This window comes from Meriones unguiculatus, chromosome 4, assembly GCF_030254825.1.
Source record: "Meriones unguiculatus strain TT.TT164.6M chromosome 4, Bangor_MerUng_6.1, whole genome shotgun sequence".
In the NCBI taxonomy this organism is placed as follows: domain Eukaryota; kingdom Metazoa; phylum Chordata; class Mammalia; order Rodentia; family Muridae; genus Meriones; species Meriones unguiculatus.
In genome coordinates this window covers 9,726,253-9,751,868 of record NC_083352.1, presented here as the reverse complement: position 1 = coordinate 9,751,868, position 25,616 = coordinate 9,726,253, and the positions used below count along the sequence as shown (strand labels likewise).

Genomic DNA, 25,616 nt, shown 5'->3' with positions numbered 1-25,616 from the left:
AAGCTATACAGAGATGGATCTGCCTGCCTGCCTGCCTGCCTGCCTGCCTGCCATCCTTCAGTCTATACACCCATCTACTTGATCAATCCCCTAATTACCTACCATCTATCAATCTACCTACCTATCATCTATCTACCTTCCTAACTATTATGTATCGATTTACCAACCTACTTACTATTTTTCATTTACCTACTATAATCTATCTATCTATCTATCTGTCTGTCTGTCTGTCTGTCTGTCTGTCTATCTATCTATCTATCATCTATCTATTTATCTATCCATCCATCATCCATCCATCCATCCATCCATCCTAAGCAGGATAGAAGAACCAGAAAACAGCTATAAAGCCACGTGTCGCCTCATGAAAACCACTGGACTTATTTTCAGAGCTGGGGGTCCTGAGTGACACAGTTCTGACTCACTGCACTCCCTGTCACAGGATGGGTCAGCACAGAGGCTGAGATGTTATGTCCTTTCTGCTCCTGACCCATGCCAGAGCTCCAGGATCTGGACCAGGCTACAGCCTCAGGAGCCAGCCCTTGTGCTCAACAGTCACATGTGTAAGAGTGTCTTATCACAACAGAAGCCGTCGGTGTGTTCCTGCAGCCCCTGAGTTACAACACGGACTGTTTCACTTAATTTTTCCATGTAAAGCTAGGCTTCCAGGCCACAGGGAGTTTTCTCGCTCCCTGGTTTTACCCTCCCAGGTGTACGCATCACCACACGACCTCTCTGGTGGCTCTGCGACATCCCTTTCTTACTGGAGCGTGCCCAGTTAGCTTTCGCCCCGTGTCTTACCAAGTGCCAGCTTGGCCATCTGCAGGCTGCTGACCCAGGACTCCTTGATGGCTGGTGTGAACGCAGTGAACACGGCAGTAAAGAAAGTGGGCCGCCCCGACCTGCCAGAGAAGAGAGGCATTCCCTTTACAGACCACACGCCACCACATACAAGTGGCCTGCCCAGACTACCATGTAATGCAATCACCAAAGCCAGAAAACATGTACGGTGAGGAACCACTGCATCTTTGTTTTAAAAATCACTGACTTGTCCTGCTTTCCCGGGAGCTGCAACTGAATTCTGCAGCGGTCAGCAGCTCTGATTTCCTCTTCTTTCCTCAGGATCAGTCGCTGTAGGCCTGATGTCCAATCGTGGGCTACCGACTGGTTTAAATTCTACAGAGGAAATGAGTGACATATTTGTTAGGCTTTGTCGCTTTTTGCTTTGTCCTGTGACAAGGTCTCGCTCTAGCCTAGGTTATCCTGGGACTCACTATGAAGCCCAATCCTCCTGCCTTGTGCTGCCAAGGGCTGTGATTGCAGACATCAGCCAGCACACTTCTCTCACACCCACATTTATAGGAGGAGAAAAGAAAAAGCTAAGCTCTAACATGAAAACCCTAGGAAGACCCGACAGCACTCATGTCCGATTACAAAATCCCTTTTGGTTGATCACACAGAGACATAACTGAGGTGTAAGTACACTGAGGTAGGAAGGCTACACTGCCCCCAACGGCAGAGAAGCAGCACAGGGGCTGGTCCTGGAGATGCCCAAGTGCTCCATTCTGGAGACAAATCCACGCTCACAGACCTGGCAGCCACAGCAGCGTCCTGCCCAGGAGGCCGTTACCTGATAGCTCCCTCGGAGGTTTCCGATCAGTTGCGAGATCTGGCCGACAACATTCAGGTCATGGAGGAGGTTCTGCAGATCCTGGTACAGCTGCCCCGGCCCCATGTAAACTTTGTCTGAAAATGAGAAGGACAAACAAGAACCACTTACTCCCTGCTTGGGGAGGAGCCAAAATAAATTTTAGTTTTGATTTTTGCTTTTTTTTAAGTTGGGGAGGATCTACAAATTTTTTATAAAAATTAGCTTCTAGCATTTAGGAGTTAGTTATTCCTTTGATAATTGCTATTTTGAAATAATTCTCCATGTATAGAATGATGCCCCCCCCCATCTGCCTTCTAAGATGTTGGTGTCTTGTGTCATGGAACCGTGTATTATGATGCCCAGGGTGACACAAAGCTCAGTGGCCCCGTCATACCCAAATGTTACCAGTTTCTGCTCACTGGTCTTGTCCTGGTCCAGCCCATGTCCCTGTCCTCCATGAGAGCCCATGGAGCAGTGTCACCGTCTGTCTTTGAAGGATTTGACCCTTTTGAAGGACACTACTAAATTATCTTATAGATTGTCTCACAATTTGATGGATGTTTTATAACTGAGAGAGTTAGACAGACAGACAAAAGGAAGGGGTATGGACAGACAAGTGGATGAGAGAATTCCATGCATTTCAGGCTTTCTTTAAACTCCTAAGTAGCTGGGGATGAGCTTGAACTCATGACCCTCTTACCTCTACCTCAGGATTGCAAAATCATAAGCATGTCCCACCATCTGCTATTATGCAGTTCTGGGAACCAAACTCAGGGTTCGATACATGCTAGGAAAGAACTCTATCAAGTGAAGTACATCCCAAGGCCCCTTCGTTTTAAACATAAACATTATTAGTAAGAAATACCCAGATGTGAAATTTAACCTGAGTCAAATTTCTAATACCTGGGGGATCTAACAGCACAAAGAACCTTGAGGATTCTCCCAAAGTGAAAACATTTAGAAAGGACTAGAAATGGCAAACCTGGGTCAGGAGGTGATGAGCCCCTGCAGTCTACATGTCCACAGTCAGTTCTTACCAGTTAGCCCCCAGTAACCAGGCCGGCTCCACCACTTACAGAAGGCTTGAGGGGCTCAGGAAGTGAGTGCAAACACCATACCTTCAGACGGCGCAGGTACATGAGTGCTGAGAGCAGACCCTCAGCCTGCAAGCGGACTTGGAAACAACCCAGAGATAGGAGGGATCTGAACTCAGAGCTACACTAGCAGCCTGCGCTGCAACTCAGCATGCTCTTCATCCTGACCTTTCCCACTTCCTGTATGCATTGGTCATCACAGGGCCAGCCAGGACAAGAACCAGAGTTCACAGTCAGGCTGCACAGCCTCAACTGGGCTGAACAGAGCATGGGGGCCTTGGTGCCTCATTCTCAGCAGGGTGGCTGCTTGGTCATAGCTCTGCCTCAAGGATCCCAGGGTAAGCAGAGTCCAGCTGGGCTTCAGGCTCTGATGCCAGCCTCTTCAGTCTCTCGGTAATCCTGAATTCTCCAAGTCCCCTTTACACTCTGCCCTGAGAATCACAGCTTGTCCCACTGTTCATTTTGCCTAATATGTCACTGTGTCAAAGCTGGAGACACAGTTATCTACTCCCATGATAAAGACTTCCTAAATATGTGTCTCTCAAACACACAGTCTCACCGAGGGCGACACACTCCATCTGTGTCAAAGACACCATCACAAGTGCTTACTCAGAATTGGGATCTGATTTTATTGTCTTTCCTGCACACCTGAGTTAAGTGCCTCTCAGTTTCACCATACCAGGAGTAAATCGTGCTGATGCATTAGTATGAAAATATCTCCTGTGTTCTGACACTGGGACCTTGCTGGACCTCACAGCTTAGTTAATAAGACATCTTGAGGTCACTTAAGACTCAAGACGGATATGCTGTGTGTACTCAGCCTGCTTGACTAACCTGCTTTTAAGAGAATGACATAACAATCAACCTTACTTGCTACGCATTTCCCACGTGACCAGCTTCTACAACCCAGGTTAATACACAGCTTTCATCTTAAGATATGTACTCTTCCATGCTCCTGACCCAGAGGGCAATGCACATGTGTAGGCATGTTATGGCAATAAGTGCTGGAACCAGCAAATAGGTTGAAAGCAACCTTATGCAATAACTTCCACCACAGATGCCGGAAGCAGCACACAGATACTGCTTGATAGCATTTGTTTGTTTGTTATCGAGGCCAAGAGGGTCCATGTCTAGTGGCAAGGTTTCACTCCTTGTAAAATGCTGTTAAGGATTCCTGAAAATCATCCCTCATTCCTTCCCATGTGATGCTTTCTATCCTGTTCAACAAAAGGCAAAAGGCCTCTGTGAGGGACAGATGGAGAGACAGGACAGACAACACAAAACACCATTCAGGCAGGCACAAATGCAGACTTGTACACAAACAGATTATAGATAGACCTAAGACTATCTATAGGATGGAGATGGAAGACATAGGGAGAGAAACGAAAACCTCAAACTTGGCCTCACTCCAAGTTGGTTAAACAACTCCAGAAGAAAGAGCTTTGATGTTCTTCCCCTGTGCAACACTGATAAACGCTGGTGGCTTTGGATTTATCACTAATGCATTTAACTGGTGCAATAAATGTTTTAGGTGTATCTATGCACACACTGACTATATTTTTCTTTATATTATGATTACAAACCAAAATATTTTTATCTGATAACACATCTATTGCTTTCACTATATAAACTTTTGAGAATAAACTATGAACCCAGGCTGGTAGCGATATTATAAATGCTACATTAACTTTCTTGAGCTAGCAACATTCAGTTTACATTAGCTTTGCAATTATTAATAAATGTTGGCTTCTGCAGTAAGCTCACAGGCCAGGAATAGGTCCAAGGCTCACAAGACAGCCCCCATCACCCGTGAAGGTCCTTCACATGCCCCCAAGAGCCACACTGCCTCCTTGGCTCTGCTCTCCAGCACTATACTTCTGTCTTACCATAACCCCTATCCAGTTTTAGCCCCAAAGTAGCACAGTTTTATTTGTACCGGTGTTCAGTTGATGAATCCTTTTATGAGAAACTCCTTGGTTTGGAGGATGAATGTCCACACTGGTCATTTACACCTTAGGACACCATGCATGACAAATGTCACAGAGCAGAAGTGTGCACAGAGAGGCAGGTCTGTGCCAGGCTGCCTAGAGCCTCTGCACCAAGCTCCTCACTTCCCTTCTCTGAGATCAGGGTGGAACCAAACTAGAAGGGACACCGACTTCCTGGCCAGTGTTTCTAAATGGAATGTGTTGAGAGTGCGCCATTTGTGTCTGGATTTGGAAAGAAGGCATTTCTCCTTCCCACTCACCCTGCGAGTGAGCCACGTGTTTCAACAGAGAAGGCTTCTCTACGTAAACCAGCCTTTCTTGGATTCCTTCAAGCCCGAAGCCATATCGAGGCTCTTCCTCGAGTCTACATTTCCCTTCAAGGAAAATGAGGGATGGGTGATCATGGTAGAGTGAGTCCTGAGCAGAGAGACCACAGGAGGATGGAAGAAGGTTGTGACAGGAAACTAGAGGATCCAAGGTGAGTGTGCTTTCACCTCACAGACCCTCCTCAGAAGAAAAGAAACACGGGGATACAGCCAACGGCCAACTGTGTCCCACCCCTCTTCCCTGTGTCTCACAGAAGAGACAATGGGTCCATATTGTCACCACACTGTGCACAGCAAGCACTTTACCTACTGAGCCAGGTCCTCAGCTTAAAACAGAATTCTAAAAAATACAGAAAAACTATGTGTGTGTGCATACACACCCACACGCCATCACCGATGTGAAGCCAGGGTGGGAAGGGAGGCTACTTTCTCCTCAGCAATTTAAAGACCTTTTAATGAGACACAATGGATGTGTCCACCTCTGTTCAGCAGAGGAAAATGTACAGAGTGCCACAGCCTTAATGCCAGACACTGGGGACATAGGAAAAGAACAGGAAGCCACCATGGAAGGTCCCAATGCCAGGCACCAAGCCACAGCACCTCTGCTGAGGGTAAAAACTAAGAAATGCAGAGACCCCAGAGCAGAGCGGCTCTCAAAGTCCACTTTTGTGTAGGAAAGAACCATTCCTGCTCTCTAGCCCCAACTTCACCAAGTCAAAAATACACCATCAGAAATTCTGTTAGAGCTGGTTTCCAGCCACCTGGTGACAAATTCCAACTATTTCAGATTTGTGGGCTGACTCTCTATTGCCCACTGGCAGACAATTGCTCCACATCTTTCCCCGGCTTTCTCATGGACACTGCCCCCTCCCCCTCCCCTGTTTCTATGGAAATCCCTAGAACTAGCTAGAAAATTCAGGCTCTAAGCTGAATGGAATTTCATGGGACAAACAAGGAAGGAGCTGTGTGGCTAAGTCAACAGCAAGGACACCCACAATGCTCTGGACAGAAGTGTGGACTCCAACATGACCCTCCCCGAGTCTGGAAGCTGAACTAGCTCTGATGCTGGCTGAGGGGTGTCAGGGGCGCAGGGCTTCCCAGGCCCAGACATTCTATGGGGTTGGGGGCAGGGGTAAAGTGGAGGATGCAGGGAGCAGGTGTGAAGGGAAGCAGCCAGTGGCGAGTCAAAAATGGGCAAATAACCTGAGCAGACATTTCTAGGAGTAAGATACGCAGGTGGCCAAAAATCCAGGAAGACAGTTCCACATCACTAATCACTGTGGAAAAGGAACATCAAGTCACACGTCACCTCACACCAGTGAGAATGGCTGTCATCAAAAAATAAAATGACAGATACAGGTGAAAACATGGAAAAAGGCGAATTATCGCTTGGTGCTGACGGGGACTGTACATAGAATAGTGTGGAGGCTCCCCAGAAAACCCAAAACACGGGTACCATATGCTCTAACCACCCAACCCTGCATATATATCTAAGGGAAATAGACTTGTCATGTCAGACAGACCTGGGCTGATTTCAGCCCTTTTCACAAGTGCCAAGACACAGACCTAACCTAGGTGCCCAGCGGCGGGCAGAACGGATGATAAGAATACGGTATACACACAGTGGAAAGCTACAGCCAGTGACACAGATTATGGAGCTCCGCCACCTGAGGCAACGTGAATAGAACTGGAGTACATTATGCTAAGTGAAATAGGCCACACACAGAAAGAGAAACACCACATGAGAAAGGCAAGAAGGGAGGGTTCAAATGCAGAATAGTTACTCCAGAGGCTAGGCAGGGGGAGAGAAGAAGGGCCTCCAGACAGGAGCAGCGTAAAACGACTACAGTTCACAACAACCTATGGATAACTGGGAGAGAGGTGACAAGAAGCTCCAAGCGTGAAGCAACGACAAGGAAATGGCAGCAGTAAGAACTCAGACTGGTCAGGATGTATTATATGTCAGTACTGAAATGTCACAAGAGAATTTTCAAGGAGATGGCAATACTAAGGATCTTGTTCAATCCCTGTATTTTTAATTCAGATGCCAATTTATCATCTTACCTGACGAGTATGTTAAACGTGGTAACAGTGGTAACAAGTAACGGCAGGGCACGTGTTCTCATGTGATGGGGAGGACCAGAAAGTCAAGCGAGGTTCTAGATACCCCGAGTCCTCGGGCGACCCGTGGACCGTGTGCTAGATAAACCAGTACAGAATCACCATCCGCCACAGACAATGCAGGCCTGCTTCCGTGGTTAGTGTTACCCGTGTGCAGAGGGGTGGGTTGCTGTGCATGGTCAGGGTCATCCATGAGCAGAGGGGTGGGTTACTGTGCAGGGTCATGGCTACCTGTGAGGGGCGGGTTGCTGTGCATGGTCAGGGCTACCTGTGAGCAGAGTCCCAACACATGGCTCATCATCTTCCCCTTCCCAGCCCTCAGCCACAGTCAAAAAACTCAGGAAAACCTTTTAAACTGCCCTAGCAAAGCACACACAAAATAATTTCAGAGGCTGTGAACACTTAACCTGATCCGTGGGCCCCTAGGGAAGTCCAGTTCACTGGTTCCCAAGCCTTTCTGTGTATACAGAGTTTATCATGGAAACTCAATGAGACTGACTGGACCCTGTTTTGTGGGTGCTTAGAGCTGTGCAGGGGCAGCTCCTTGCTTCTCTTGTTGGCACTGCCTCACCCTTTCTCAGTGCTGGTTGCTAGGCAGTGACACCCACACTCTGCCTCCAACACAAAACAACAGACCAAGCTTCCAAAACTGAATGTTACAGCCATTCAAACAGCACAGAAGTCATGTGATTTCAGAGAACAAGAGCTTCCACCTGACTTCTCAAAGTGCCCCAAGACAATAGCCCAAGGGATGGGGAAAGAACATACAGAGGCCAAACTCTGAAGGAAGCACAAGGGAGACTCGGGGGACAGCTCCATCACGAGTGAGCTGACTGCCAGTTCAGCCTGGTGCTGGTGTGACTGGCCGGCAGCCATGTCACCAGCAACACATCTTAAATGCCTAACCATCAAAGAGAAGAAAAGTAAAACCGTGCCTGTCCGTGAGGACGACTGGCTAACCAACTTGGTCGTGGAGGCATTTCACTTTACACATGTATATGACAGCATCATGTTAGACATTTCAGACATAGCTGACATTCAGTCAAACCTCAGCAGGTGGGCAGGTCCAGCCTGGGAGGCCCACCACCCACACAGCCCTTCAAGAGTGAGTAAGCACTGCTGTGTGTTCCGCTCAGAAGACGAGGCACTGAGTCTCAAGTGGCAAGAGGATACCTTGGGCCTTTCCGCCCTATGTTCCTAAGGATGGAGGGGCATCACAGGAGCAGTCTCCCAGGGCTGGGCTTCCATAGCCACCCCAGAACCATAGCTCCCTTAGGAGTAGCCAGGCGGCCCATACAGCTGCCGCAGGGATCACCAGTTGAGTGGGCACACTCAAGGGGGGGCCAGGGTGTCCACCTCAATCTGCAGAACCCTGAGTCTTCCCAGAAGCTAGGGGTGTCTTTTAGTTTATTTTTTTAATTGATTTATTATTTATTAAAATTTATTCACTTTGTATCTTGGCTGTAGTCTCCTCCCTCATTTCCTCCCAACCCAGAAGCTAGTTTTGAAGGCACTTCTGAGAACACCGATTCCCTTTTATCTGCCAAAGCTTCTATTCCTGCTTCTACTATGGGATGTGTTACACAGCGCAGTGCCTGTGAGTCAGAAACTCTGCCTGCTCCTAGAATTCACTTCAGGATAGTCTGGTCTGCAGCAGATTCGCCCGTGGCTTACAGGACCCAGCGCTTGGCTCACCACAGGGTTCTAATAAACAGCAAGAATAATATCACTTAATTAAACTGCAACACCCACTGGAAATGGCCATGCCCTTTAACTGGTCCCACAGAGGCCTTCAATAGGGCATGCTGTAAAGACTGGCAAATCGAGGGAGATTAACAGATGAAGCCACACCCACACTAAGTTACCACCTCTAAGGGCATAGCATTCCATCAGTATCAGCAAGAAGATGAGGTGTGCCATGCAAAGATGTGGGTGTGCCCAGGGCAAGTAGCAGAGCAAATCTCTAGAAGGTAGAACAACCGTGTTGCTGCTGAGATGTGTATAAGAAGATGCTCCCAAACCTGCTTTCACTGAGGTCATCGCAGTGCTTGCTTAACGACATAAAGCCAGCACCTTCCTGCAAAGAGTGGTCTATATTATGTCTCCAGAGACTCCCCAGATTCCTCTCAACAGGATATAACAGCAAAGCTCCTGAGCTCAGCCCTCTCCTGTGGAGAAGCTCCCCTGAGCTGCTCCGCATTCAGAGCTAGGCTCTGCGCTGGCTGGCTCCTGTTTTCTCCTGTCTCCTGCGGTTGGCTCCTGGTATGGCCTCCACAGTGAAGTGGGAGGAGGGATGGTGTGCTCTGCATGACTCAACTTTGCACAGTAGCTGCGATGGAAAGGTCACAGCAACACACAGGACTTCAAGAAAATGAATCCTTCTCTGCCTCTTCCTTCCACAGGACCTGCTCAACCATCCTGCTTTCTCTTAATGTCTTACTGAGTCTACGTTTGATGACTACCAGACATCAACAGGAAGTTGCTAAGAAAATGGAAGTCTGTGTGTCCAATCTGAATTTGCCTCATGCTCAGAGACATCAATGGCTGTCTGAGCACTGAGGGGCAATCTCACCTGCGAACACACTTTAAGACTGACAGCAATATAAAACACAGTCATCTTTGTTCACAGATGCAACACAGCCTGCAGTCAACACTCCCAAGTGATTTAAAGGGGATTCTAAAGACAGCTTAGAAAGACATTCAATTTCCCCTAGAATGAAATTTCAACAAATTATGACCATTTGGAAAATCATTCTCTTCCTGCATTCCCTCCCTCCCTCCCTTCCTCTCACGCTGCTCATCTGAGTGCTCTAGGGTACTCCTTGGCATTTCAATTTTAGATTAGATAGAGTCTAGGTAAAGACGTGTGTTGCTTTAAGTGGGGGTACAACTTACAGTACAGCTGATACCATGTTCGGACAACACAGTACCAGGCAGATGACTGAACTGGGTGACTGCTAACCTCCTGGGAATTAGAAAGCTAGAGGGATTAGACCTGATACTCACTGCTCCATTTTCCTGTGTTTCCCCCAATTGCTCATGTCCCAGCACAAAGGCTGAGTTTCAGTCTCTGCTTTCATGCATGTGTCAGGGACAAAGGTTAATGCTGGTTTATGGAGAGTTCATGTTCACCGTGCTTCAGTTGGCCAGCGGCAGAGGTTGACAACTGAATTAAATCTAGCTAGTCTTTACTCAGGTTTAAAGAGGCAGCGGAGGAGAAGGCAATCATTCCTGCTCTTAGAACAAAATCTCCAGGCCGAGTTATGACTGGTAATAGCAATCCCAACTACTGAGCAACGCTGAGTCACGCCCAAAGCACCGCCAACCCGCCTACTTCACTGTGAAGGCCACATGCATGAGCTCACCACTGGGAACTGAAGAAAAGAGGAGCCTGCCAGCCCAGAGCAGAGAAGCGCCTACCCATGGTCTCCCGACACCGCCACTGACCAATTTGCCGCCATGCTGTAGCCATTGCAATGCTGAGACAGGGCTCTGTCACCTCAGACAGACCCACCAAGTCAGCAGGCTGACCTGTCCCATAGCTACATCACTCCAGGCTTATAACTCATGCTGCCCATATGAGTGTGGACAGGACTGTCACTCACGTGGCTTCACATTGGCCACCACGGCCAGGCTTTCCGGCGAGTGTGCCGCATGGTGCCTACTGTGCTCTCCGGCGCCAGAACTGCCACTGTACTCAATAACATCCACGTGTCCTAGGGGCACACTCCACTTGAGCAGGTACCTCTGGCTCATCACAGCATGGCTCTCGTGGGAGTTCCTAGAACAAATACAAGGCTGTTACTTTATTATGGATTGCCATGGGACCAAGTTCTGATGCCTCCCATCCCTCATGCATCCCTGAGGAGCAATCTGACTGCCAGGGCCCTCAGGGTCCTCCTACAAACAGCAGTCACTGGCTCCAGCTAGGACTTCAGCAGGACAGGCAAGGCAAACCCTCTCTACAACCCTACCAGAACCTGAGAACTCACAGCAACTGTGTGTGAGGATTCTGGAGACATCCCAAGTGTGCTTCTCTGATTGCTTTGTCTGGTTGACTCTAGCTTTCCCCTTTATTCCTATGCAGTTACATTACAGCCATATTAATAAAACCAAGTCATGTCCCACACTCCATGACTAAAGTGTTTGCTGAGGATGCAGACTGGAAACAAAAACCTATATGTTCTCCTCTTTTACCACAACCTGGTACACGGACCCAAAGAGACACAAGTACCTATGTCCAGAGCAGCTGCAGGGCCCACAGCTCATGCACACATGCACAGCTTATGCAATCATGCACACACACAGTGACAGTCATGTCACTGAGGGTGCTCCTGACAGCACCTACTGGCCATCCTGACCTTGCGGTCACTGCCCTCCAGATGCTGACAGGGAGTCAGAGGCCTGGCAAACAGGGATAACCTCCCTGTCCAAGCTCTGTGGTGGTGGGAGGAGGGTGGCCACCCACTCACAAGGGTGACGGTGGCCGTAAAGAGTCGTGTGACAGCGTTGTTTGCCTGCATGGTTCTCAGCCTGCACTCCTGGAGGCATGCCCCATCCATGGTGCAGGCACCTCACCAGTCCACTGTGTGCTACCAAAGGCTCACCACTCACTCCCGTGAGGCCAGCAGCAGGCACTCACCTTCTTTCCCTCCACCTATCCTCAAGGATCCTACCTTCCCAGGTCTCCTCAGCTTACCTCAGTAGCTACGTGCTGCAGAACTGGCCTTGTGCCCAACTAAGGGAAAAGAACTAAGGGTGACTTAGTATGGACAGACCCAGACGTAAACATGTTAGAAAAATACCTCAGAAGTATATTTAGAGAATCGGCTAAACGACAGCTAAGAGCTGCAGGTGACAGGGATGTGAGAGGAGTCAGTTTGGGGCCAGCTCCAGCACCCGTCTGCCTGAGTTCACTGGTGTGCACCTGATTCTGCCAGCAGACCCACTGGCTCATAGAATCCTTTAAAAGTCAGCTCACAGAGCTGGCGCTGCACCTCAGGCCCACAGCTTGTCTGGCAGGCACAACCCTCGGGGGCTCACTCCCAGCAGCACAAAAACAACAGCAGCAGCAGCAGCAGCAGCAGCAACAGCAAAAGGCTGCAGTGAGTTTCCTTTTCCTAAGGTACTGAGTGTAGCCACAGCCTGGTACGGTTCAGGTGAGAGGCTGGCTGCAGCCTCTCCTTGCCCTCTGATGTGCACAGTGTGTCACTGTGAGGCTGACAGGTGGCATGGGCTTGTTCCTACCGTGAGCTGGCAGTGGCACACATCAGCACATCGTTCAACATGAAGAGCCGGCGTTCTTTGGTCTTGATGATCTCTCCCCTGTCGTTGTAAACCGTTTCAATCACGTCATCGGATCGAATGAGGTACCGATTTCCACTGCTGAGGAGCTGAAGGTTCAAAGGGATACCGACATGGTCACCACATCTGGGTTCATGCAGAGAAGGGAAGGGGTGCTCCCGAAATCCACAAGCTTATATGAGCCATGTTTTATGGCCTACTCTCTGTAGAAAAGCCATACATAGCTCCTGCTCACTCCTCACAAGTAAGCTACTGGGCTCAGTATGTGACCTTAACCTTCACATGGTATGGACGTCAGCACTGGGGGTTGAAAAGTCACATAGCAGCTGACCTTAAAGAAAAGGTGGTCTGCATCTAAACCCAATTTGCTGTTGCTGATTTGCTACTCTCAGTGACTGAGCTCAGCCCTTCATGATACCTACCCGCCAAGAGCTCTTCCACTGAGCTACACCCCCAGACATTATCTGGACTTCACACTGTCTGCCACTCTCTATGTCACTGAACCAAGGAGAAGGCCACCTGCTCCTGGAAGGATGCTCTACCCTGACTGGTACCGGGGAACATCACTTCATGCTCATTAACAGGAAACACTGCACCCTTGGCCCAGACGACTGCTTTCACTTTCTGAGTCTAGTGTCCCCTGACTGCCTAGCTCCCAGCCACTTTCCAACCCGGCCTTTTATGGCCTGTGCACAGGATCGAGGTCAGGTGCTCAAGCAACTGCCACCAGATTGCAGTCACTATGCCTTCCTTCCCAAAGCACTCTCACGCCAAGCCCCCACAGAGATGCTTGACTTCAAATGACACAAATTACATCAAGAGCACAATTGATTCTAATTCTCCACTCAAAAGGTCTCCGCCATTGAGAGCATCAGAGAAAAGCCCTTCAAAATGGACAGTCATAAAATCATCAGAGGTAAACCACTGATCTCATCAGCATGCGGGACATCCTCCAGCTGAGAGGAAAATGAATCTGGCATTAGCAATAGTAAATAGCATGTGTACCAGTTAGCATGGCACCTGCAGGTAGGTTGACCCCTCCCCATAGACGGGGCCTTAAACAAACATAGGAAAGCCTACACAAGCCTGTGGCCTGCTGCAAGAAATCCTTCCATGGAGAGGAAGTCAAACAGCCCGGCCAGGGAGGGCCCTCTGCCATGCTGCATGTTTTTGTGATACACGAAGCTCAGCGCAGGTGGATACAGACAAACCGCCATCTAAAACAAAATATGCGGTTCTGAAACTAAAGCTCTTAAGGACCTTCTTAGGGTCCCTGGATCCAAATGAGGAGCTATAAAATCTACGGGTCCCTTTCCTAAGAAAGCAAGTGGGCAGAGGTCAGGTTTCACAATGCAATCCCAGGCATACCCAGCCCCACCTACTCCAGTTATCAGGGCAGGGGGAGTTAATCTAGCAATTCACAAACTGTCACCCTGTCTGTTAGCACAACACAAAAATGCTTCAGCAAAGGACTGAGGGATACATCTCTGGACCTTGTTCAGGTATCTTTCGTTTATGGCTTTTGCTATTTGCTTGACTTCACAGCGCTGGTCGGCGTCTCTCTTCCTCTCATTGAGCTTCTCTGCCAGAGTCTCCAGCTCCGTCAGCGCCATCTGAAGGGGCAGCCTGTCAGGATGTCCTTTGGCTGTGTTCTTCAGCATGTCCTGCGAGCAGGAGACAGATGGGTGGTCAGTGAGGATGCTTCCGACCCCAAGAGCAAGCAGGCTACTCTGTCCGGTAGCAAGAGTGACATGGGATGCCAGCCACCTCTGGAGGAGAATCCGGGCTGGGAGAGGGACAAGAATCATCACAACACGTGGCTGAACATCTAGTCAGCTCTTTGTGTAAAAACAAAACTGGCTTAATACCTTACATGGGGATGAAAAAAATATGTAGTGTGGGCCCCTGACATAGGAACATGCCGCCATCTCAGAATGCCAAGAGTGGCCAGGACAGAACAGTCAAGCTGCATTGTGCTACTGGAGTCAGACAAACCCACCTACTCACACCTTGGCAGGGTTAAATAAATGTGCCACTGTGACAGCTACTACACAAGTGTTCTCAACCTATGGGGTGTGACCCCTCTGGGGGTCACATGCCAGATATCCTGCATATCAAAATAATTTTGTGGGGGTCACCACAACACCAGGTACGGTCATTAGAGGGTCACAGCATTAGGAAGGCTGAGAACTACCACACGGTCAACTCACCCAACAGGGTCCATGTGCTATCCCCCACACCCCCCCAATGGCCTGTCCTGGAGGAGGAAGACTCCCTGCATGGCACCAGGTGGACATATCCACATTCCGCTCTACTGCTCAGACCCCCCATCTCTTGCAGGTGGGGGCTGTGGGGCTGTCTCCACCTGATGCCCAGGGAGTTTTCCAACAGCATGCATTCTCATCTCTGCAGCCCATCTGGAAAATTCTCACGCTGGTTCAGCTTTTTCGTTATCACCCTGTTACGGAGATCTCTGGTGCCACTGTTGCAACTGTCCTAGGGCACTGTGACCCACACCACTCACAGACTGTGGACTTAGTTGATAAATGTGTGTTCTACTGACCTACTGACAGGCCGTGCCCTGAAGCTTCCTTTTCTCCTCGGGCCTCTGAACACCTGCGACACCATGCTGAAGTAGGCCAGTCAATAACCCTCCAGAGGCCTCTGGGGAGTCCTGCACTTGTCACTTCAAAGCAAAAGCTAGAAATGGGGCTAGCTTTGGTGACGCAGGACAACCCAGCATGCCAGAAGCCTAGGTAGGGGGATCAACAACAGTTCAAGGCTGAGATGAAGAGTGAGTTCAAGGCCAGCCTCAGCACTCTCACCTGGAGCACAGCTTTAAATGATATGACCTTTGAGCCTCTTGAGGAGCATTAAATGTTCTCCTTTAGTGAAGACCTCAGTGATGAGAAAGGTAAACAATCTTGTTGCTGATGCCAGCGACAGCACTTCCTAAAGTCAGCTAAGTAAAGAGACCCTAACTTCCTGCAAGCCTGCGAAGGCTGGACAAGAAAAGCCCAAAGATGGGGGAGACTGGAATCATGAGGCACAGAGCATCGTTGTAACATGACAGGAAGGTAATGAGGCAGTGGCTGATTGAGAAGGCACAGCAAGGGCACCAGAAGTTCCAGCTGAGCTAACTGCTGAATGGACAGGCTATCTGATGGACCTCCAGCAAAGCCTATGCCTGCTTATAGTAGAAGATTCACCCCACTAGAGAGGGCAGCCAGTGCCCAGCTCAGAGCCACAGAGGCAGGCTGACTCTACTGGAGAGATGACGCAGCTAAGCTCGCCACTGAGACCAACTACACAGAGCAAAGGACTTCTTTTAAAATGGTACAGGTGCTTGACAAAGCCCAGTGCAGCAAATGTATAGGAAATCACTGGGAGGAGGGGGAAACACTGACCAGAGCCAGAGGTGGAGCCTCGATTGCCAGAGTTGCTGAAGGAAGCTCAGCTCCTGGTGAGTGCTGTGAGCAGCACAAAACAATGACAAGGACTTGCACGTGAGAGGGCCGACTCCAGTTCTGGAGAAGGTTCTTAGGTGACTAAAGCTCTGACTAACAGCATCACACGCCGTAATGAAGAACAGGAACTACCTGGACTAGACATGGGGCTGACGCTTTCCCACTGCTACAAACAGGACTCAGGAATGTTTCCTGCAGGGTCTACAGGGCATCACTCCCCACTCCCCCCCCCCCCCCAGAGCTGAGCATGGCTCTGCATCCTGCCGCCAGGGCTTAGGAGTGTAGCCAGCACTGAAGGGCAGCAGCCCTCACCTTTTCTAGAGTTACCACAAAGATCGCAGAGGCGGCTTTTTCTGTGCAAGTGCTGCATGCTAAATGATTGCTCCCCTGGAGCCAAACAGTAGCCTTTCACACAGCTCATAGGCGGACTTTTAATCAGCCCTTCACAGTTGTTGCTTATGATCCTTAATGTTCCACATCTATAATTCCGGTCCATTAATTCCCTCACGCTGACCAACTCTGCTGTTGGCATGGCATGGCATTGCCTGTATCTCTGACGGCCAGCTTCTCCCTAAGTGCTATTGTTTTTTTTTAAAACTGGGGATGATCTCAGCCCAAAAAGCCAAAGATTCTAGTTTTCATGATCAAACTGTCCTGCTCTGTACATAAATCATATGAAACTCTGTCAACAACAAAATTGGACAATTTAGATACAGAGATGGCTCAGTGGTTAAGAGCACTTGCTGCTTTTACAGAGGGGCCAATTTGGCTCCTAGAAGCCAGACGGCAGCCTGCATCCATCCTTCAGTCCAGCTCCAGACTCCTGTGGTCTCCATAGATAGTAGATATCACCTCTGTGGATACTGCTGATTCTGCCCTGTTGTCCCCTGTGAGGAGGGTAGGGGGGAGGGAGAGGGAGGTAAAAGGAGAGGGGAAGGGAGGGGAAAGAAGGGAAGAGGAGGGAAAGGAAGGGGAGAGACCCTTCAGCAGGGCCGACCCCTCCTGCCCGGGCTTTCCCAGGGCATACCTGCAGTAGGAGGATGAACTGCGGGAACCTCTGGATGGGCCGCATCATAAGGCTGTGGAGGGTGACCCGGTCGGGACTGGAATCCTGGCTCAGCTGCAGGAAGAATGGGAAGCTACTGAGTGGTGGCTCTCCCAGCTCTGTCCTTGAAGCGCAGAGCGCGGATGAGGAACAGGCCGCTCAACGGCCTGCCTCACTTTTTTAGCTCCACCAAAAGGAAACTTTACAAATAACTTTCTACCCCAACCCTGGGGAGGACTCACTGCTGTTGCTGGCCCTGAGGAGGGAACACACCTGGCTATCTCAGGCCCTGCCATAGTTCCCAGGATTCTCAGGATTCCATGCTGGCCTGTCTACTCCAGGAGAGGTTGGGACCCCCTATGCTGCTTCAGAGAGAAAGTTCCCCCCAGCACTTCTCAGTGCCCTTGACCAGCATCTCTCAGTGCTGGTCCAGGGTGCTGTCAGTACTGGACCACCTGAGGCTCCACCCAGGACATCTCCATATAATGACCTTGCACAGCAAAGGTCGTTGTCCAGTGCACAGTGCACAGCAAGTCTTAGCTAGGCCTAGACTCAAGGTCGCCTGCCTTTGGGGAGGACACCAGCGGGGACTGTGGCCACTGCAATGCCTCAGTTTATATCAAGTTTCTGATGAAACCCTCAGAGATTGATTTTAACTCAGTAATATCTCTGTTTCCCCCAGGGAAAAGAATGATGTCATAGCTCAAGGACACAGAGCTCAGCTTCTCCAAAGCAAGAGAATATTTAACTTCTGGATAACCGTCCTTGGCCATGGAGCATCGGGGACCTGAGCTGTGGTCAGTAGAAGGAAAGAGAGGAAATCATCCCACCTTAAATACAACATCAGTGCTGGCAAGAACTCTTGCCCTGGGTTTCCTTACCCTAGGAAGCAGCAATTTCCAGGAACACAGTCCAAATACTGAGAACACACTGTGCCCTAAGGCTTTATCATTCAAATGAGTCTGAGCAGAGAGGCCCCAGCTCCTTGAAGGGGACTGTAATATGGTTCAGAGCACATGCTGAGGTAGGATACTCTCACATGCTGGACTCTGAGCCTAGCCTGTAGAGCAGCAGGCACCAGGGAACCACCCTCAGTGGTGGGACATAAGAGGACAGCAGGGCCTGAGATGCTCGGCCTGACAATGGAAGGCACACACCCCATATCCCCGACACACGTGCTTCCTCACAGGGTCAGCCTTTTCAGGCCTTGTCTAACTGCTCTGTCCCAGGAAGGGGATCATTTCCAACCTGTAATCTAGATTGGGTTACTCCCTACACCAGAAGGAGATGGGAGGCCCTGTCACCTGTGCTCTCCGACTGAACATCCTTTATATATATGTGTGTGTGTGTATACACATGATATGTGTATATATATATGTGTATTATATATATATATCATATCATGTGTATATATATTATACATATAAATACACGTTTAAGGTGAACAAACAGTTCAAAAAGCTATGCTGCAGGCTACAATCCCTAAACCTCCACCAGTCTACACAGATGCCTGGGGTCCTGATGGTAAGGACTCTCTACAACAGACGGCATCACACATTCAAGGCAGGGCTCAGTCCAGTTTTGTTCTAAGGTACTTTGACATGAGACATGTTATGAGGTAGAGTTACAACCCAATGCAGGGAGAGCCCCTTACCTTTAAGAACTCAAGGAAGGCAGGCTTTGTGGCACATGTCTTCTTGAGGACCGCCACGGCTGTGCTGAAGTTGTTCACATACTCGCTGTAAGCATCCAGCACCATGGACTTGGAGAACTGGAATGTGGGGGTTGGGGAAGACAAGGCTGGGAACACGCCCTTCACGATGCTCTCACACGACAAGCTGTCATAACTGCATGAGCTCTTCTTTCCTACATGTTCATGGGCACTTGATGCCTGCCTGGCAGGGAATCACAGGGCTGACCCCAGTGCACCTGCGTGTGTGTGTGTGTTTGTGTGTGTGTAGTGCCTGTGTACTGACATCAAAAGCCATGTGATTTTGTCCACTTCATTGTTTGTATAAACTACACGGAAAGAAGAGCTCGGCAGCGTCATGCTTAGGAGGCTCCGGCTTTCAGGGGATCTGGAGTTCAAGGACAGCACGATTCTATCTCAAAAAAAAAAATAACAGGGCCAGTGTGATGACTTGGCCTAGAGGTGCTTACCCCTAAGCCTGACAAACTGAGTTCAAGCAGCAGGACCCACATGGTGGAGGAAGAGAGCAGACTACAAAAACTTGTCCTCTGACCTCCACGTGTGTGCCACCCAGCACACACAATAAACAAACAGAATGTAATTTAGAAACAAATAAAAACTTTTAAAATGTTTGCTCTGTTAGCAGCGTAGCCTCACTTAAGTACACATGTCTTTCCCCACATGCTCGGCCCCTTTGACAGTGTCTTCTTAAGTAACCATAGGTTTGTCCACAGCCTTCTACATCCAATCTGACGGGGAAACGGCGCACACGGTGCATGACACTCATGAAGAACAGACAAAACCACTCCGAGTCGATGACATGGCACTGCTGTGCCCTTGGCTTCCGGGCAGCTGCTTCAGCTGCCAGGAAGTGTCACCTGCAAGCTGTCCCAGCATTATGTTCCTGTGCCACACGCAGGACCAAAAATCCTCGGTTCACAGAATAAAACATCCCGTTCAAAGAAGAAAAGGTTGAGGAAAACACCCAGAAACTTTCCACTCATGTTTCATACAGTCAGTAGGCATAGAGAAAATAGAGAGAGAAGATGCAACCCACACCAGGAAGGGGCCCGCTGATACCGCCATTACACAGGCAGGGCGCTCGCTCAGCAGCAAAAGTGAGGCTAAGGTAAATGGCTGTGCAACCTAGACGCAATGAAGCACATGCACTTAAGCCTTTCTGGACCTGCCTTTCATCCTGAACCTCTGCACAGTCCCCTTTGTCCCCCGAGGAAGGGCCCCTGCTCCTTCCATAATGGTCAAAACTGGGTGAGGGCACTGACATATCAGCACGCACCCTTCTGGAATCTGGGGTTCAGGGAAGTGATGCCACCCTGAAAGGGGCATGTGTCTTCATGATCAGAACCCACAGAGCTTCGGGTGGGGTGGGAAATGGGGTCTGCTGGATTACCGAGGCCACGAAAACGTCGCCGATTGTTTCCACGGCATCCCACTCAGACACACGGCTGGCCAGCGCGATCTGGAACATGGAGTGGCACTGCAGGATCTCTTTGACTCGGTAGAACACCATCTTGAGCTTCCTGTCACTCAGGAGCCGGGGCTCCATCTCTGACAGCGGCTTCTCATATTGCTGAACCAGAAACAAGTGTGGACAGTTCAGTCACTCAGACTGCAAAGAGAGCCTCTCTCACAGCAAAGCAGATCATGTGACTTTCAGTGATAGGACACAGTTACAACATGTATACTCCTGGGAAAATTCTCAAATTATATTTTTTGGTCATAAATCATATGCCTACAGAAACATATACAGCAAAACTATTACAAATGGGTAGAGAAGGTGTATGATGTATGCAACACAGGCCAAGCTACCTCCAAAATCCTCCGGAGAGCATCTACATAGTTCTTCTCGCTTTCAACAATGGAACCCAGAATGTATCTTCTCACAACCTGTGGGAAATTGAACATAAGATGGGAGAAAATTGCTTCAGGATACACACAGATCAACTTTTTATGTTCAAGCTTATTGATTAAAGAACTAGTTTTATCCAGATGTGGTGGTGTGCGACTTTAGTCAGTAGTTGAAAGGCAGAGGCAGGTGAATCTCTGTTCTGGCCAGCCAGGGTAATGAGAGCATGGAAGGGAGGAAGGAAGGGAAGAAGGAGGGGAGGGGGCATGGAGGGAGTGAAGGAGGGAAGGGGAAAAGAAAGGGAGGGAGGGAGGGAGGGAAGGAGGAAGGAAGGAAGGGAGAGAGAGAGAGAGAGAGAAAGAAAGAAAGAAAGAAAACTGAATTCAAAGAAGACTCTGAGGAAATGTTTTAAGTGGTATGTTACTTAAGTAGCATAGTGTTAATTAAAACACACCTCTCTATTGATACAACTGTCACCTTTTAAACCTCAAATTACAAACTATAACTACAGCAGAGCAAATGCAACTGTAGCAAGAGAAACAAACTCGCTCACTTATGCAACATCCATGGTCTGAGTTAGCCAATCAAGTGTTGTGTTTTAAATACTAAGTGACAGGATGTTTCATGTATAAATGGAGGCCAAAATAGCTTCGGTCCCAATCAAATAATGCCACTTGCAACATCAACCTGAGATTCCTTCTCAAGTTATAGACAAGTAGAATGTCTGCGGGAGGCAGAAGAACAGGCCATGTTTTGCTAAGACCCAGCTAGGCAGTGTGTTAACTCTGTCCTGTTATGTAAAGTATTGGCATGTGGTTGTAAGATGTCTGCAAACTGCCAGCAACATTTGGTACCCCAAGTACACCCCAGCAAGTAAAACCACCATAAATGAAAAATAAGAGTACCATACTCACAAACATATAACACGTTCAACACATGCATTTTTACATACATCACCGTCACGCATGATGTGGACACATGCACACCCATCACAACATCACAACAGAACTCTTCCAGGCGAAACACCTGCTAAGTGACATTATCTGAGCATACAGCAGTGCCACCTAGTGGGCTGAGAAGTCATTTCCACACAGAATGTTCATGTGGTTCGGAGTTTAACCATCACTTATGAAACGTTAACAAGATAGTCACTGCTCTCTTAGAAAAAGAACTACAAATTCAACTCACAGAACTAAGACTACAGTGAAGCTTCTAGGATAGTTAAAGGAACAGGTAGATGTATGTTTGTGTGTGCGTGTGTGTAAGAGAGACAGACAGGCAGTGCGTAGGCCAGAGATCAATCCTGTGTGTTGTTTCCAGACACTTTGATTCTTTTCTTGAGACAGGATCTTCTGCTGGCCTGTGGCTCATGAGTCTGGTAGGCTTGCTGGCCAGTGAGCCACAGAGGTCTGGCTGACCTGCCTCCCCAGTGCCAGGATGCGCCTCAGCATGCCTGACTTTTTACACAGTTTCTGGGAGTCAACTCAAATCCTCAAGCATGTGCAGCAAGCATTACCAACTAAGTCTCTCACCAATTCTGTTTTTAAGAAGATGTGTAAACACTGGACTTGGTGGCTTACACCTGTAATCCCAGTGTTCAGGAGGCTGAAGGCAGGGGATTGACCATGAACTTGGGCAACGTAGTGAATTCCTGACAGTTTTGCCTACAAATAAAGAACTTGCCTCAAAACAAACAAACAAACAAACAAACAAAAAACCAGATGTGGTGGGATTAGTGGCTACAAGGCCATTTCCACTACCTTAGCTCATTCTCAGGAGTAGCTAGAGTGTGGGCTCTTCACTTCTGTGGGCAGAAATAGGCTACTGTTCCTAAAAATTAACAAGTCCAGACCCCATCCCAAGGTTCTTGAGTACTACCAAAGGGTTAACCTAAGGATTCAAATATCACTCAAGATCCTGAAACAACACCTTAGGTCTCGGGGCCAGAAACTGATATTAGGTGGTCAGCATACAAACCCCACCCCACCATCAGGATGTCCTTGCTACTGTAGGTGATGTCAGCCTTCTCAGGCAGTTAGAACTGACTCATCAAATGGCATGTGATGTGACACCGTCCTAAGAACTACAAATCCGAAGGAACAAACCAGGGAGGCAGCACTGTCCTCAGGGTGACAGGTCTGCTGAGAAGTCAGAGCATGGTGAGCATTAATTACAGGGGCCTGAGCTTAAAGAGCTTCCAGACCATCCATGGCCATTCTTGTCCGCACACTGGGTATTGTAGGGTGCCTGATAAGACTTAGTGCCCTCAGGATGCAAATAATTTTCAATAAAGTCTGGAAAATATAAGCGCTGCTGCCCTATCCCTCCCCAAAATAGGGCATGAGAAGAATAGCCAAGATGCAGCCTTTCTGGTTACTTATATGACCTTCTACCTGTTACAGAAGGGGGAAAAAAAAAGAATCCAAAAGCATCACCACCCCCTGGTTTAACCCTTAAAGTCATAACTCTTAAGGAGAACTCAGTAGCCAGGAGGAAAAATGATGCGTGTGATTCACAACTGTAGGAATGCAAATTGACAATGAACGCAGAACTCCAGGATCCCCTGCTCCAGGTCACCAGTGCTGAGATGACACTCATATTCCTCCCCCAGACCTTCATTAGCATGTGAAAAGTGAGAACTCATGGGCTACTTGATAACAGCTCTCTCCATGCCATGCAGAAGTAGAGCTGGCATTAAACTCAACCAATGTGGCCAAGCCACATTGTGTGGACCTAAGGGTGGGATTCAGGACTACAGTCTCCTGCAGAGATTCCTCTATGTAACAGTCACCCATGTAACCCAGAGGGCACCTGCACCCCACTCCCTGTCCTACTAAGCACAACGAGCATCCAATAGGCTGCTGGGATTAGAGATGTGCGGATACCTCCCGTTTAAAATCCTCTGTGGGCTGGCCAGATGGCTCAGCAGGTGAGATACTTGCCCCGAAAGCCTGAAGACTAGAGTTCCATCACCAGAACCCAAGGTGTAAGGAGAGAACTGACTCCATACACACACACACACACACACATACCATGGCATTGCCCACCTGTACACACACACTCATGTGCTCACGTACACACACGCACAAACAAAATGTAAGTAAGCAAATAAACGAGGCAGAAATAAGATAAAATGTTATCAGTGGCTGTCCCCAGAAGATGCCTGTATACGCTACTAGCCATTTCTTCCTCATGTAGTATCACCAACTCCTCACACACACCACACCTCTATCCACTGTTTCCTCACACCCCTGGTCATTATCTCCGATACACACTGTCCTTTCACACGCCCCACGCGACATCCATGTCCGCACAGAGCTCACACACCTGTATCTCCTTACAAACGCCGAGTCTTACACCCACCAGTGCAGCTTGTCTAGCTCCAGCCTTTTCCTTTTGTTTGGATGGTGTCTGCTGAATGGCTACCTGGATCATCAGGTTCATTCTATCCTCCCACCTCTAGGGATCTATGCCTTGTCTAACCTCCTCTGTGGAGCTGCCCCTGCCTACTTACTGCCTTCCCTGGGACAGTAAGTATTTCCTCTGAACTTCCTGTCTGGCACAGGGATGCTGAAAGAGAACCAGGATCCAGGTATCATTCATATCTTTTGTACCTGATACCAAGCTGAGATCCTATATATGGTCAAACGTGGAAAGAGTAATGCCAGAGCATCTCAAGAATGCTGTCAGTAAGCCTTTCCCTTGTTATAACCCATACTCAAGTGAGGTGGTCGAGGCAGACAGCAACAGAGAGGAAGTGCCAGGTTCTCTGTTCTCGGGCCAGGCTGTCAATCATCCTTTTCTGGCCAGCAGCTCAGGTTATGTCCCCGGCTGGGAGACATGAGGGAGGGGTCAAGAGCGGACCTGTGATGAGACTGAGATGCAAAAAATCAGACTTTCCCATGTGTATCCGCCAGGAGTGGTTCAGATCATCAGTCTCCTCTGAATGACCAGCTCTCTCGATATAAAATGTAGACAGACAGAGGGCTTTTGAGGACCACAGGGTTGGACTGCATCCAGCCTCAGATGCACCAACTAGTAATTAATCAGAAAGCTCCCTGGCTGTGCACACTTCCTTGCGTGTGTGCGTGCGTGCGTGCGTGCGTGCGTGCGTGCTTATGTGTAAAACCCTGCTGAAGAACCATATTTTGCCTTGGTTCCATTTCCAATTCTAAGAGAGGGTAAGCTGACTCACAGAGCCTGGCCAACTACTAACTCCTAAATATCCTCTTCAACCTTTCAACTCTAACCTTGCAACTTAGCACTTTATGTTGTTCTCCTTACATGTCCGCGGTTTGCATCTATGTACCGATACATGATCTATGCATCTCTATCTATCATCAGTCTGCCTACCTATCCACTAGTTCATCTTTAACTTGTTATTCATCTTCATTTATGCATCTATGTATTATTCCACCCACTCACCAGCCATCCATCTATCCACCACTTACCCACCCACCTATCCAACCACTCACCGATGCACCTGCTCACACATCCAACCATTTTACTGGACACAATTTTTACTCTGCTACCCACGTGGAAAAGGCCTCAAATCCCGTCCACATAATTTTCACTCCCTCAAACTCTCACACATTAAATTATTTGTTTCATGTGTTTTCCTTTTACCCAGTAAAATCAAACTGAAACCACTGACATATCTCCTCTGTACTTTCTATTGGATGTTAAGAAATGAATCATTTCCAGATAATTTCATTAGTTACTAAAAGTCTATCATTTGGGGGCTGAAAAGATGGCTCAGTGGTTAAGTGCCCTGGCTGCTTTTTCAGAGGACCAGTTTAGTTCCCAGCACCTGCATGGTGACTCATAACCACCTGTACCTCCAATTCCAGGAGATCTGATACCCTTTTCTGACTGCCATGGACCCCATGCATACACACAGTGTACTTACATACATGTAGGAAAACACTCACATACATAAAATAAACAGTAAGTCATTAAAAATAAAGTATATCACTTTAATCTCAATTTTAGGCACCTATGTATACATCTTTTACACACACCTGTATACTGCCTCTTTGAGGGTTTTTTTTTATTGATATAGGGTC

The 25,616-nt window shown here is 48.6% G+C and overlaps 1 protein-coding gene across 4 annotated transcripts in view; it reads right to left on the bottom strand.

Moving 5' to 3' along the window:
- Arhgef10 (Rho guanine nucleotide exchange factor 10) overlaps positions 1 to 25,616 on the bottom strand; it is an 81,499-nt gene that overhangs the window by 24,210 nt on the left and 31,673 nt on the right. For all 4 annotated transcript variants that reach the window (XM_060381437.1, XM_021633582.2, XM_021633587.2 and 1 more), the window contains 10 exons: positions 20,514 to 20,591; positions 20,095 to 20,274; positions 18,648 to 18,764; positions 16,976 to 17,068; positions 13,975 to 14,145; positions 12,425 to 12,570; positions 10,783 to 10,958; positions 1,628 to 1,743; positions 1,046 to 1,173; positions 799 to 899 (listed from right to left, as the gene is read on the bottom strand). In XM_060381437.1, the coding sequence (XP_060237420.1) occupies positions 799 to 899; positions 1,046 to 1,173; positions 1,628 to 1,743; positions 10,783 to 10,958; positions 12,425 to 12,570; positions 13,975 to 14,145; positions 16,976 to 17,068; positions 18,648 to 18,764; positions 20,095 to 20,274; positions 20,514 to 20,591 (1,306 nt within the window). The remainder of the gene's footprint in view (positions 1 to 798; positions 900 to 1,045; positions 1,174 to 1,627; positions 1,744 to 10,782; positions 10,959 to 12,424; positions 12,571 to 13,974; positions 14,146 to 16,975; positions 17,069 to 18,647; positions 18,765 to 20,094; positions 20,275 to 20,513; positions 20,592 to 25,616) is intronic.